The following is a 14,233-nucleotide window of genomic DNA, read 5'->3' as shown; positions in this document are numbered from 1 at the left end:
CGTGTATTTTCACTTTTAAAAGGGCAGAAAATTTGTAAATACAAAGCAATTTTTTTTGCGTTAATTCCGCACGGAGTGTAGCAAAGGGCAGCACCAAGTGCTGTTTGGATGATCACTCACTGGGCGATTTTCACCGAGTGCTGTCGTTCGCTCCCACTCCGCTTTCGCTCGTACGCTGTGTGCATATTAGCTGTAGAGGTGTGTTGCCGAATTGCTCTGTGCGACAAGGCATAATATTGGAACATTGGGCGCATAGTGTGAGCAAATGACAGCCCTGGTTATGCGGAAATTTGTGTTTAATTTGTATTGGAGCCCCTCCCCCCTCTTAAAGGGCAGAGGAGTCATAATTCCTCTTCTAAAGACGAGAGGGGTCTCAATTAACTATAGAATAAATTCTTATCACCAAAAACACCCACATGCCAAATTTTGTTCTATTTGCTTGATTAGTTCTCGAGTTATGCAGAAATTTGTGTTTCATTTGTACGGGAGCCCCCCCCCCATCTTAGTGGGGGGAGGGGTCTCTAACCATCACTAAAACCTTTCCTGGCCCCAAAAACTTCTACATCCAACGCCGATTGGTTCAGTAGTTTTTGATTCTATAAGGAACATCCCGACAGACAGACATACAGAAATCCATTTTTAGATATAAGACTACCTGACCCGACAAACTTCGTATTGCCACAAATTAAACTGTGTTGCACATAAATCATGAATCTCGGATGACATTTGTCACAATCTTGAGTTTTGCAAGTTTCTGGGGAGTGCATGGGTGTTTTAATATACAAATTTTCCTCACAGTAAAGTAGAAAACAACTCCCCCCATTGCTTAGCCTGATAAAATAAAGCGGATAGCATTTAAATATTCGCCATCATTACAGACCATTTCGCCGAATACCATTCTGCGGAATACGAATTCTCGGTTGACAATAACGCGGAATGTAGAGTTTCGCAGAATACCATTTCGCGAAAAACCTTACGCGGGATGTACCATTTCACGGAAAATCTTTTCGTATAAAGTACCATTTCGCAGGGGTGACCCAACTGAAGAAAAGTAATAGAGGTCAGTAGATCTAGGAAAATAAATAAACCTAGATAAAGGTGATCTCTAAGGGGGACTGCCCCCCGCAGTGGCCGGCGCTTCCGACGGCAGGTCGCTTGCAACACTCGCGGCCTGTGGCCGCCTCGCGCTAAATTATCTAATGTTACTACCTAAGTATTCCATGATTGTGAGGAACGCGCTGCTCGAGCCAAAGATGCTGATACCTGATACTACCCAAGTAACAAAGTTCATTTTAAGGTGCACTTGAAGAGGTTTCTAGCATTTTCTTCTTAAAACCGATCATAGAACTTATAATTCTACAAAATTGCGATAAAACAGCCATAAAACCCTTATAAAACTAGGGAGACCCACACTAAAGAAGGTTCTCAAATTGACTGAGAGCTATAAGAGAAAAAAGCATTCACAGATATTACTTTTCCAAAATGGATATAAATGAAAATTGAAAATAAAAATGGTAACAAAAGCAGCTGCTTTGTTGCTCATAAATAAAAAATTTCATAAATAAAATTTAAAATAAAATAAATAAAATTTCATGCCACGCTCAGATTGCCGATGTTTTGTGACACGAAAGTTAGAAAATTTTAACGCGCCGGTTATTTTTGCTAGATTATTGAAAAATATACTTAATAAAAAAAATTCAATAGTTTCATTAAAAAGTTGATAGCTACCAAATTTTTAATAAATTGCCGCAAAAAGCCTTTTATGTGTTCAAACATTTATTTAAAACGATAAGATCACTTATGGTATTGCAAAACATCATGTTTATAAACGCCTACATGCAATTGGCTACAATTTCAAAAGTCCAAAATAGTCCTGTTCGCCATTTTTTCAATGGTTTTATCTAAATCAACCAGAAAGTGATTCTTAGACTAACATTTCTTGCAAAAGATAAAGAAAACTTTGCCAAGAGGGCAATAAGCTCATCTATACTTATTGCATTCTTGACGAAGACAAGTTGCGCTTGAATAAGAATTGTTAGAATTACTTAAGCGAACCAAGCTTTTTCGCAACCATTCTAGTATAAACAAAGAAAACGTCAACGAAGTGTCGATGTTTGTGCTGGAGATTCATATACCTCCCCGTAGCGCGATAATTTTAAAGTATAGCAGACATGTTGATTGTCAATATAAATTGATTTTTAAAATTTAAAGAGGACTGCACGACAGTGCGGAAAATTTATTCTACAGAATTTTTTATACACTTTATCGTTACCAACGCTTTTACAAAATACGCTTCAATTGCTTCGATCCCTTCAATCATTTTCTAAACAAAGATACTAACTAGTGAGGTCTTTCAGTTTAAAAAATACAAACAACTCTAAAGGAAACCCTCACGTCTCCGGCAAAACACAATCGAACTAAATTTATCTAATTACACACAAATCTACCACTGATAAATCATCACCGGCACCGTCATTCCCCAGCTCTGTTGCTCTCGTCATTCATTTTGTGACTCCGCTGATTGTTTATATGAAAGAGTTTTCAAAATATTCTGCCGATTTTTGCTTAATTTCCGTTTGAAAGATCCATATTTTTTCAATTTTCTCCAGGTTCAGACATCCGTTTTGACAGATCAGTTGTTTACGTTAGAATGTTCTTTCTTAAGAGTATGATTTCTCTTTCAAGAATACACGGTTTTAAGAGAGTTTTATGGCAGTATTGTTGAGATAAACCAATCTTGCAGAAGAATGTCATAAATTTTTGTCAAATCTATTGCTAAACTTTAAGGAGTGTCGTTTCAACATATAAAACAAGTATCCCTTAAAACTGCTTATAAGGTGAATTGCACTTATTGATAATACAGTTTTATGAGTGTTTCTTTAAGTCTCCTTCAGTCATGCTTCAGAAATATTAATCAAATAAGATAAAATTCACTTGGGGAAAAACATAAAATCTGATACACTTAGCTATGCTCTGATAAAACTACTATAAGAAATGAATAAGACCAATTTACTTTTGGATTGTTACTTGGGTATTGATAGTTATTGATGGTCTTGTTATTGATTAATGATTTATGAAAGAGCCTAAAATTTCTCGAGTTCGATTAGTTTTTGAGTTAAGCAAAAATTTCTGTTTTATTTGTATGAGAGTCCTTATCCTCCTACCACAGGGGTAAGGGGTCTCAAACCATCGTAAAAAAAATTCCTGCCTCCAAAACCACATGCCAAATTTGGTTTGTTCCATTTGCTTGACTACTTCTCGAGTTATGGGGAAATTTGTATTTCATTTGTATGGGAGCTTCCCCTCCTAAAAAGGTGAGGAGTCCTAATTCAACATAGAAAAAATTCATGCCTCCAATAACACCCACATGCCAAATATCGTTCCATTTGATTAATTAGTTCTCGAGTTATAAGGAAATTTGAATTTCATTTGTATAGGAGCCTACCCTCCTAGAGTGGAGAGAGGTTTCAATTCACCACAGAAAAAATTCTTGTCTCCAAAAACACCCGCATGTCAAATTTTGTTCCATTTGCTTGATTAGTCCTCGAGTTATAAGGAAATTTGTATTTCATTTGTAAGGAAGCCCCCCTCTTAAAAGCGAGAGGGGTCATTATTCCCCTCCTAAAGAGGGAAGGGGTCTCAATTCACCATACAAAAAAAAATTGCCTTCAAAAACACCCACATGCTAAATTTGGTTGCGTTTGCTTGATTAGTTCTCGAGTCATGAGGAAATTTGTATTTCATTTGTATGGGAGCTCCCTCTCCTAAAAAGGTGAGGGGTCCTAATTCATCATAGAAAAAATTCATGCCTCCAAAAGCACCCACATGCCAAATATGGTTGCATTTGATTAATTAGTTCTCGAGTTATAAGGAAATTTGAATTTCATTTGTATAGGAGCCTACCCTCCTAGAGTGGGAAGAGGTTTCAATTCACCATAGAAAAAATTCTTGTCTCCAAAAACACACACATGTCAAATTTTGTTCCATTTGCTTGATTAGTTCTCGAGTTATGAGGAAATTTGTATTTCATTTGTATGGAAGCCCCCCCCCCCTCTTAAAAGGGAGAGGGGTCATTATTCCCCTCCTAAAGAGGGGAGGGGTCTCAATTCATCATAGAAAAAATGCTTGTCTCCAAAAACACCCAAATGCCAAATATGGTTCCATTTGATCATTTGTATAGGAGCCCCCTCCTAAAGTGAGGTGGGGTCTCAATTCACCATAGCAAAAATTCTTGTCTCCAAAAACACCCACATGTAAAATTTTGTTCCATTTGCTTGATTAGTTTTCGAGTTATGCAGAAATTTGTGTTTTTATTTGTATGGGAGCCTCCCTCTTAGTGGGAGGAGGGATCTCTAATCATCATAAGAAACTTCCCTGGCCCCAAAAACCCTTATATGCAAATTTTCACGCCGATCAGTTCAGTAGTTTTCGATTCTATAAGGAACATATGGGCAGACAGACAGAAATTCATTTTTATAGGTATAGACTAGCTGACCCGACAAACTTCGTATTGCCACAAATTAACCTGTGTTGTACATAAATGATGAATCTCGGATGATCTCTGTCACAATCTCGAGTTTTGCAAGTTTCTGAGGAGTTCAACCTGATGATTCATTTTGGCAGTTACGTAACTATGAAGGCATCCCAGGTAACCAATAAGCATCACCAATGCTATTCAAATGTAGGCCAATAAGCATTTGAGTCGCCTTAAATGCTACTTGAATGCTATTTTGGCAAAATATACAGCTACTTTACTGATAACCTTGTTATAGTGCTGACAATGCTTATTTACAGCTAATTACCGACACGAAGAATTTGAATACAATTTTGGATGCCAATTTACAACACCTATGCAGTCAAAAAGCTAATATATAACAACGTGCAGTATAAAATGCCAGATACGCTGATTTGCTGCTTAAGTTAATGCTTGTTAGTTACCAGGAATGGGTAGTTTAATATACAAATTTTCAAATTTTCCTCACAGTAAAGTAGAAAACAACTCCCCTGTCCCCTCATTGCATAGCCAGAAAGCGGATACTAATATGCGCCATGATTGTACAACATTTCGCCGAATATCATTTTGCGAAAAACCTTAAGCGGAATGTACCATTTCTCGGAAAACTTTTTTGTGGAAAGTACCATTTCGCGATCCTCTCCTTATTCGTTATAGCTCGTTCCGGGAAACCCACAAATAAACCTAGACAGTAGTGATTTCTACGGGGAGTTGCCTCCCCCCAGTGCGCGGCGCTTCCGACGGTGGGTCACCGGCAACACTCGCGGCCGTCTCGTCCTAAATGATCTAGTGTTACTATAGAGTTTTTGTGGTCTTGTTATTGACTAATGTTTTATGGAAGAGTCGCGAATTTCTCGAGTTCGATTAGTATTTGAGTTTCGCAAAAATTTCTGTTTTATTTGTATGTGAGTCCATATCCCCCTACCACAGGGGTGAGAGGTCTCTATCATACAATAAATTCAAGACTCAAAAATCTCCGCATGAAAAATTTGGTTCCATTTGCTTGATTAGTTCTCAAGTTATAAAAAATATGAATTTCATTTGTATGGGAGCCCCCACCCTCCTAAACAGGGGAGGGGTCTTAATTCATCATAGAAAAAATTTCTGCCCCCTAAAAGCCCCACATGCCAAATTTGGTTCCATTTGCTTGATTAGTACTAAAATTATAAGGAAATTTGTATTTCATTTGTATGGGAGCCCCCCTCTTAAAAGGGGAAGGGGTCGTAATTCACCTTAGAAAAAATTTCTGGCATCTAAAACCCCCACATGCCAAATTTGGTTCCATTTGCTTGATTAGTTCTCGAGATAAGAGGAAATTTGCATTTCATTTGTATGGAAGCCTCTTAAACGAGAGATGGGTCATAACTCGCTTTCTAAAGAGGAGAGGGGTCTCAATTCACCATAGAACAAAATCTTGCCTCCAAAACCACTTACATGTCAAATTTGGTTCCATTTGCTTGATTACTTCTCGAGTTATGAGGAAATTTGATTTTCATTTGTATAGGAACCCCCCTCCTAAAGTGGGGAAGGGTCCTATTGCACCATAGAAAATATTCTTGCCTACAAAAACACCCACATGCTAAATGTGGTTCCATTTGCTTGATTAGTTCTCGAGTTATGAGGAAATTTGTATTTCATTTGTATGGAAGCCCCCCTTCTTAAAGGGAGAGGAGTCATAATTCCCCTTATAAAGAGGGGAGGGATCCCAGTTTACCATAGAATAAATTCATGTCACCAAAAACACCCACATGCCAAATTTTGTTCTATTTGCTTGATTAGTTTTCGAGTTATGCAGACATTTGTGTTTCATTTGTATGGGAGCCCCCCCCCCCTCTTAGTGGAGGGATGGGTCTCTAACCATCACTAATCCCTTTCCTGGCCCCAAAAACCTCTATATGCAAATTTTCACGCCGATCCGTTCAGTAATTTTCGATTCTATAAGGAACATACGGACAGACAGTCAGAAATCCTTTTTTATAGGTATAGATTTGTATGGGAGCCCCCCTCTTAGTGGGGTGAGGGATCTCTAACCATCATAAGAACCTTCCCTAGCACCAAAAACCCCTTCATGCAAATTTTCACTCCGCTCGGTTCAGTAGTTTTCGATTCTATAAGGAACATACGGACAGACAGACAGACAGACAGAAATCCATTTTTATAGGTATAGACTACATTTAAGTCGGAGAACCGTTTACTTATTTGAACTGTAATTGCTCCAATGTTAAGTTCACAAGACCATTGTATAAACATAAATTTAAAAATTAAAATGATGTTGTTTTTAAAAAAGAGCAGCTTTAGGCGATTTAGATTCGGATTTAAAGATGTAAACCATTTCGCGAAATTTTGTTCTTTTTGGTTAAAATTTGACAGTTTGATTTCTCCTCGAGTGGTTAAAATCCGTTTAGAATGCGAACCATTTCATATTTGTGAGATTGATAGTTGTTTTGCTCAATGAGAGCATATAAGCTGAGGATGAAAATATGTTTTTTGTAATAGCGAATTTGTTTATTCAGTCCGAGTTGGAACGGGATGAATTTTTGATGTTCATTTGGTCATTTCATCTCATTTTATTTCGGGTTGAATAAACAAATTCGTATACGATAAGCATAAAAAAATCCAAGGAAAAATCAGTGAAACACACCGAAGCTCTTTGCCTCACCTGTGCATATCTCATTGGCTCGCAGAATAACCATTGAACCGTCAAAAATAACCATGCTTCAGAGCAGGGTTATTTCGACAAAAAGTAAAATAACTATCGAACTGTCAAATTTTATCTAACAAGTTAAAAATTTCGCGAAATGGTTCACATCATAAAGGGCCACGCAGAATTAGTACCTCATGGTAGCGTTTGCGTAGATCTGACAGATAATCTGTCTAACTATATGGGAGAACTGCCAGATTAACGCAAACGCAACCGTAAAGTACCAATTCTGCGCGGGCCTTAAGACTGATCTAATAAATCTTTGGCTTTATAAAGACTACGTACCTTCCAACGTACAAGCAACGCTTTCTAATTTGTGTATCAAATGAACTTTCTTCGCATAGTCATCCATGTCTAGAGAGTCTATAATCTGTAATTGGAAAGATAAGATATTGCATAATTCTATAGCGTTTAGGTATGATCGTTATATATCGTTATGTAATCTAAGAAACAGATAAATAGAGCAAGATAAAACTTCTCTTTTCAATTCTGGTTTGAGTTTGCATTGCAGTCTTTATAGAAAGTTCAGAATTAAAAGATGAGATTTCCCGAGAAGTAATTATAAAATTACTTTTCAACATAAAGACAGCTGAGCGCGCGAGCGACCCTTCTGTCACGTAGCTAATTATGCATCGGTTTACTCTATGAAAATCGTATAGACACGTTCCACCGTGATGTTACAACGTTTTGACTCTTCTTTGCACAGTATTTGTGTTCCAGCTGGGAAAATCGTTGAGAAACCCCCAAATATTATTATATATTTGGAAAGAACATAAAATTTCCTATTAAAAGTGAACCAATTAATAGCATTTACTTTATCCAGATTATTGTGGAAAGCAAATATGTAGCGTGACGTTACAACGCGCCCGAAATTCGTCTTTTGGTCCTTCTGTTGAAAATTCTGCTCTCTTTCAAATCTCTTTTTCTCTGTTTTACACAGAGAGGGTCGTAGCTCCGTTATAACTTCACGAAAAATCTGTTCAGTTTGGCTGTGAACCATTTCGCGAAATTTTTAACTTTTTGGTTAAAATTTGACACTATGATGGTTTTTCGAAAATAACCCTGCTCGGGAGCATGGTTAGTTTTAACCAAGTTCTGAGAGCCAATGAGATATGCCACAGGTGAGGAAAGAGCTTCGATGTGTTTCACTGATTTTTCCTTGAATTTTGTTCACCAATGTATGGATGTTTATTCAACCCGAAATGAAATGAGATAAATTTTGATAGATAATAGGAGCAAATGAACACAAAAAATTCATCCAATTCCAACGTGGACTGAATAAATAAATTCGCTGTTATAGAAACATACCTTCATCCTCAACTTATATATGCTCTCATTGAGTAAAGCAACTATCAATCTGCAAATATGAAATGGTTCGCATTCTGATCTGATTTTAACCTCTCGAGGAGAAATAACCATCGAGCTGTCAAATTTTAACTAAAAAGTTAAAAATTTCACGAAATGGTTCACAGCCTTAATATTCTTATATATTATATTTCATTTAATATACATAAGGGATAATCCAAAAACGTGTTGTTAATTTGTCTTTCACTATTTTGCCTACGTAATTGTTGGGTTGTCACAAATTACGTCGCGCAGTGGAAGGGATTCTAAGAAAGTGAGACATAAGTTAACTGGCAACTCTGGCCACTGTGTATATCGATTGTGTTATTTCGTCGCACCAATAATCCTGTGAATTTCTGTTCAATCACCGCTAAAAATCTCCATTTGTGCATTCACCGAACCGCTCCGTTCCAGTGTTTTCGTAGAAACTGCTCATCCCATCAATTTCGGTCAGGTAACATACAGATTTTGTGATAAAATCTGAGCAGGCTTGAGAATGGAAGTATTTTATCATCGCTGCCATTAGCATCACTTTTCCCACCTCGCCGCTCTCCACCTGTTACCATCAGGCGAAAGCTACTGTTCCTAATCACTACTACTATCGCACTATACCGTCAACCGCTCCACTATTCCCGTTCGATTGCAAATTGCACTAAGCAAAACAAAAATAAACCTCCGCTACTATACCGCTGCTGCCACACTGCACTTCACTTCTGCAAGCTGTATCAAACATCAGGCATAAGAAAATCAAACTCTGTTAGACTTTCAACTTTGAACTGGCTGGCAAAATAAACTAGATTTGTGCCACCATGTTTTCATTTGCGCCGAAACTTCGCACCGCCAAGGATTGTATCGTTCAGCTTTGCTGCTTCGAGCCACTGCACGTAAACAACTTCCACCGCTGTTCGTTCGCTGTTTACTACGACATCAACATCATTCGCATCATACAACGTAATACGTAAGTCAAAAACAACTAAGTGAAGTAGTCGTTCGCTTGTGTGTCAAACTCGCCAGAAAAATCTCCACCTACCGAATCGCATTTAAAACTACATACACACAGCGCCTCTGGTGTCGGGTACTGTCATCATCAAATTTTTAACCCTTTCGATACCAGACGTTATCAAAATGCCTAGCACTTGTGACAAGTGTGCGAATGAGATCACTGGAGAAGTTTTCAAATGTGGAGCATTTTGTTCGTCACACTTTTGCTCTCGTTGTTCCGGCATATCTGAAGAGCTTAAACAGACATTAAACAACAATCATCATCATCGTTTGGATGTGCACAGCTTGCAAAAACTTGTTGGCTAAAGCACGTTTCTCCAATGCTATGATTTCGACCAACGCAACTAATGACAGTATTGTCGAGTCGCTGAAAAAAGAAATTCGTGATAGCATACTAAACGACTTACGTCAAGAAATTCGCTCCAATTTCAAATCAAGGATTGATTCAGTACCAACAACTCCTGTTTCGAGACCGCGTTTCCCGTCGATATCTTCCGCCCGTACTAAGAGGCAGAGAGAGGAAAATGATACCGATAATACTTCACACCGTCCAACGAAACTTCTTTGTGGGACTGGAATTTGTAATCCAAGTCAATCAAGAGAAGGACAAGTTTTGGTTGTATCTGTCAAACATTCATCCGGATGTTAGCGACGAGACGGTTACGAATATTGTGCATTCGAATTTAGGAACAAGCGAGGCCACTGTCGTTAAACTCGTTCCTCGCGGAAAAGACTTGCGCTCCCTTACTTTTATGTCTTACAAAGTCGGGATGGCAGAGGATCTGAAATCAAAAGCAATGTCTTTGGATACATGGCCATCTGGTATAAGATTTCGGGAGTTTGAGGATTCTGGCAAAAAACGTGATTTTTTACGGCCAGTACTGTTGAACCCGTTACAATCGTCAACATCAGTGACTCCGGCAATGGACATGTAGGCGTTAATTGTAGTCCAATAGTACCAGTTGAAGCCTCGCCTTGTCCAAAGCCTCACCGTGCCCGTTCGCTAACAATTTTGTATCAAAACGTTCGTGGATTAAGAACTAAAACTAAAGAACTCCGCTTAACACTTTCAACGAGTGACTACGACGTCATCGCGCTAACCGAAACGTGGCGCGCATGTGATATATTTAACTCTGAACTCTCGTCCGACTATGTGATTCATCGCCTTGATCGCAATCCTTTTACATCCCAACTTCTACGTGGTGGCGGCATGCTGATAGGAGTAAAAAAGCACTTACGATGCAAGCTGATCCCACTAGCTAATGCCGAAAGTTTAGAACAAGTCGCGGTGTGCGTAACGCTGCCAATGCAGTTGGTCTATATATGCTGTGTCTATATTAGGCCCAATTCAGATCCGGCTGTGTACTCCGATCATGCATCCTGTATTCAACAGCTAAGTGAACTGGCAGGAAATACCGGTACTATCATCGCTTTGGGGAATTATAACCTACCGAGGCTCTCGTGGGAATTTGATTGCGACTTAAATTCCTATATTCCTACTAATGCCTCTTCCGAACAAGAAATTGCTTTGACACAGTCTATTCTTGCGTGCGGATTGCAACAAGTTCAGGACGTGCGGAATGTTAACGAGCGATTACTTGACTTAGCATTCGTTAGCGATGCTGATCGAATCGAACTTTTTGAATCGCCCTACGGACTTTTAAAAATTGACGCTCATCACAAACCTTTTATTATTAAGCTTGACTATATTTGTAATACTTACGACATTGGAAAAGACTGGTTTGATTACGACTTTAACTCCTGCGACGAACCTTCGATTCACGCTCGCTTACGCTCAATAGATTGGACGACGCTACTAGCGGATTGTGACGTCAACAACACTGTTCACCAGTTCTATGATATTCTCTTCGAGATCATCCACGAAAATACTCCTATTCGACGACGTAGGGCCTGCGTTGTTTACAATCAACCTTGGTGGACCTCTGAACTACGGAATCTTCGGAACAGATTGCGTAAAACGAGGAAACGTTATTTTAAACAACATTCAGAGGAAAACAAGCGCTTATTTCGTGACATGGAGAAGCTTTTCAACAATCGGCTGAATACAACCTTCCACGAGTATATATTACGAAATGAGTCGAATGCCAAGCAGGATCCGTCGTCGTTTTGGGCTTTCGTAAAAAAGCTGCGGCGTAATGGCGGTGTACCTCACGACGTGTTCTACAAGGAAGCTCGCGCTGATGCTGCTGAAGGAGCTGAAGACCTCTTTGCAAACTTTTTTGGTAATGTATACTCGAACACCCCTCCAGTCCATTCTTCGGACGAACATAGAGATTGGTTGAACAGTATAGTGCGTTACGATATGCATCTGCCGCAATTGAATGTTTCAGTTGAAAAAGTGAAGGAAGTTCTTTTGAATGTTGACTCCTCTAAAGGTCCGGGTCCAGCAGATTGCCACCTTCGTTCATTAAGCAATTCGCCACGTCCCTCGCCTCGCCTGTTTCAATTATTTTCAACCTGTCACTAGTTAGTGGAGTATTTCCCACAGTGTGGAAAGTCGCCTCCATCACTCCAATACATAAAGCTGGTAACATCCATAATATCGAAAACTACCGTGGGATTTCTATCTTAAGCTGTCTGCCCAAAGTTCTCGAAAAAGTGGTATATGATGTGGTATATTGTGCGGTTCGGCCAATAATGTCTGAGCATCAACATGGCTTTGTAAAGAAACGCTCCACGACGACTAATTTGATGGTATTTGTGAACTCGTTAATCTCCAGCATCAAAGAAAGACGGCAAGTTGATGCGATTTATATTGACTTCAGCAAGGCCTTCGACATGGTTCCACACGCACTCGCAGTTGACAAAATGAGATGTTTAGGATTACCCAACTGGGTTACTCAGTGGATGCTGTCCTATTTAACCGATCGCTCAGCCTTTGTCAGCATTGGCGGTGTTAGTTCGGCCAGTTTTGTGATACCATCGGGTGTTCCTCAGGGAAGCCATCTTGGGCCCTTAATTTTTATTCTCTTCGTAAACGATTTGTGCAGTAGATTACGATCGTCCTCGCTAGACTGCTGCGCTCTCCCGGAAGACATTTGTTCACTTTTACGCTGGTGTGCATTGAACGGCATGCAAATCAATGCGTCAAAATGCTGGGTCATATCATTTAGCCGTTTACGCGAGCCGCTTCATCACGAGTATAGCATAGGACACAGTGTCTTGCTTCGTGTCCATACTGTTAAGGACTTGGGCATTTACATTGACACGAAAGTCAGATTCAAGGTGCATGTATCCACGATTATTGCTAAGGCATATGCAACGCTCGGTTTTTTATAAAGAAACACTAACGACTTTCAAGATATCTATGCGCTGAAATCGCTATACTGTACACTCGTTCGGAGCTTGCTTGAATATGGGGTCGTTGTTTGGGCACCCTATTACGCGGTACATGCGAATAGAATTGAGTTCATCCAAAAGAACTTTATAAGATATGCGTTACGTGTCCTACCGTGGAACGATACAACGAATCTTCCTCCATATGTAGAACGTTGCAGGCTTATTGACATCGATACGTTAGCAGCCAGAAGAAAATTACTTCAGCGAATGTTTATTTTCGGACTAATCAACGGGGATATTGACTGCAGCCCACTTCTTAGTCTGATTTGCATACATGTCCCTCATAGGCAACTGCGTAACCATACAATGCTATGGCATCGTTCCCATCGTACTAACTATGGCCACAATGAACCGTAGACTATGTGCTGCCGTGCTTTTGATGAAACGTCAAGCGTTTTCGACTTCAATGTCAGTAAATGTACTTATAAACATAGAATTAAGGCCTTAAGTTAGTGAATAATCTGTGCAACAATATGTTGAAGAAATAAATAAATAAATAAATAAAGTAATAGCATCGGAACCTTAAAACGTAGCATAATAGTAGCTTCAGAAAACTATCTTCGTTTACAAAGCACTTTCTTGTGATGAAAAAATATTCGGATATTAGGGTGTCCTCAAGCAGATACAAAAAATATTTTCTCTATTTTAAGTCAGAAATAATTGCTACAGAAAATTTGTAGAAAAACTAATTTTAAGAAACTTTGTTGAATACTGAAGATTTCTATTTCTTACATGAAAAAAGTTATAGAGCCAAACTTCTAGGGACACCCTTCAAAATAGTGTTTTTTCGATCTAGCTCTTTAATAACGCTTCGTATGCCTTGCAAATGTTCTAAGAAATTGGTAATCTAATTAAATTTCACATTTTTGTCGAAAATAGTAGAGCTCTATCTTTTTCCCTTTAGCAGCTATCACTGGCTTTTTTATTTTTATATGTACCCTTAAAGGGGTGTATCTCGGGGGAGAGCAGCTATGCGCAACTAATATCACTTGTTTTGCGTGAGTCAATTTATGCTGTATTCCACCATGTACAACTTAGGGTAGAACACTTTGCAAATCTTTAAAAAGTTGTTATGAAGGCAACCGTAGGTGAACATGTAGAAATGAAAGAAACAAGCGATAGCTCCTAAAGGAAAAAAGATAGATCTCTACTACCTTCGACGAAAATGTGCAATTTAATTCGATTACCAATTTCTTAGAATATCTAACAAGCATACGAAGCGTTATTGAAGAGCTAGATAAAAAAACTGTTTTTAAGAATGTCCTTAAGAGTTTGGCTCTATAACTTTTTTTCATGTGAGAAATAAAAATTTT

At 38.8% G+C, this 14,233-nt stretch overlaps 1 protein-coding gene across 5 annotated transcripts in view; it reads right to left on the bottom strand.

Annotated features, from left to right (window-relative positions):
- The window catches only part of LOC128734284 (plexin-B), a 748,132-nt gene that overhangs the window by 148,328 nt on the left and 585,571 nt on the right, over positions 1–14,233 (bottom strand). For all 5 annotated transcript variants that reach the window (XM_053828386.1, XM_053828387.1, XM_053828388.1 and 2 more), the window contains one exon: positions 7,500–7,584. In XM_053828386.1, the coding sequence (XP_053684361.1) occupies positions 7,500–7,584 (85 nt within the window). The remainder of the gene's footprint in view (positions 1–7,499; positions 7,585–14,233) is intronic.

The sequence above is a fragment of the Sabethes cyaneus genome, chromosome 2 (genome assembly GCF_943734655.1).
Source record: "Sabethes cyaneus chromosome 2, idSabCyanKW18_F2, whole genome shotgun sequence".
Lineage (NCBI taxonomy): Eukaryota > Metazoa > Arthropoda > Insecta > Diptera > Culicidae > Sabethes > Sabethes cyaneus.
This window is presented reverse-complemented; position numbering and strand designations above follow the sequence as displayed.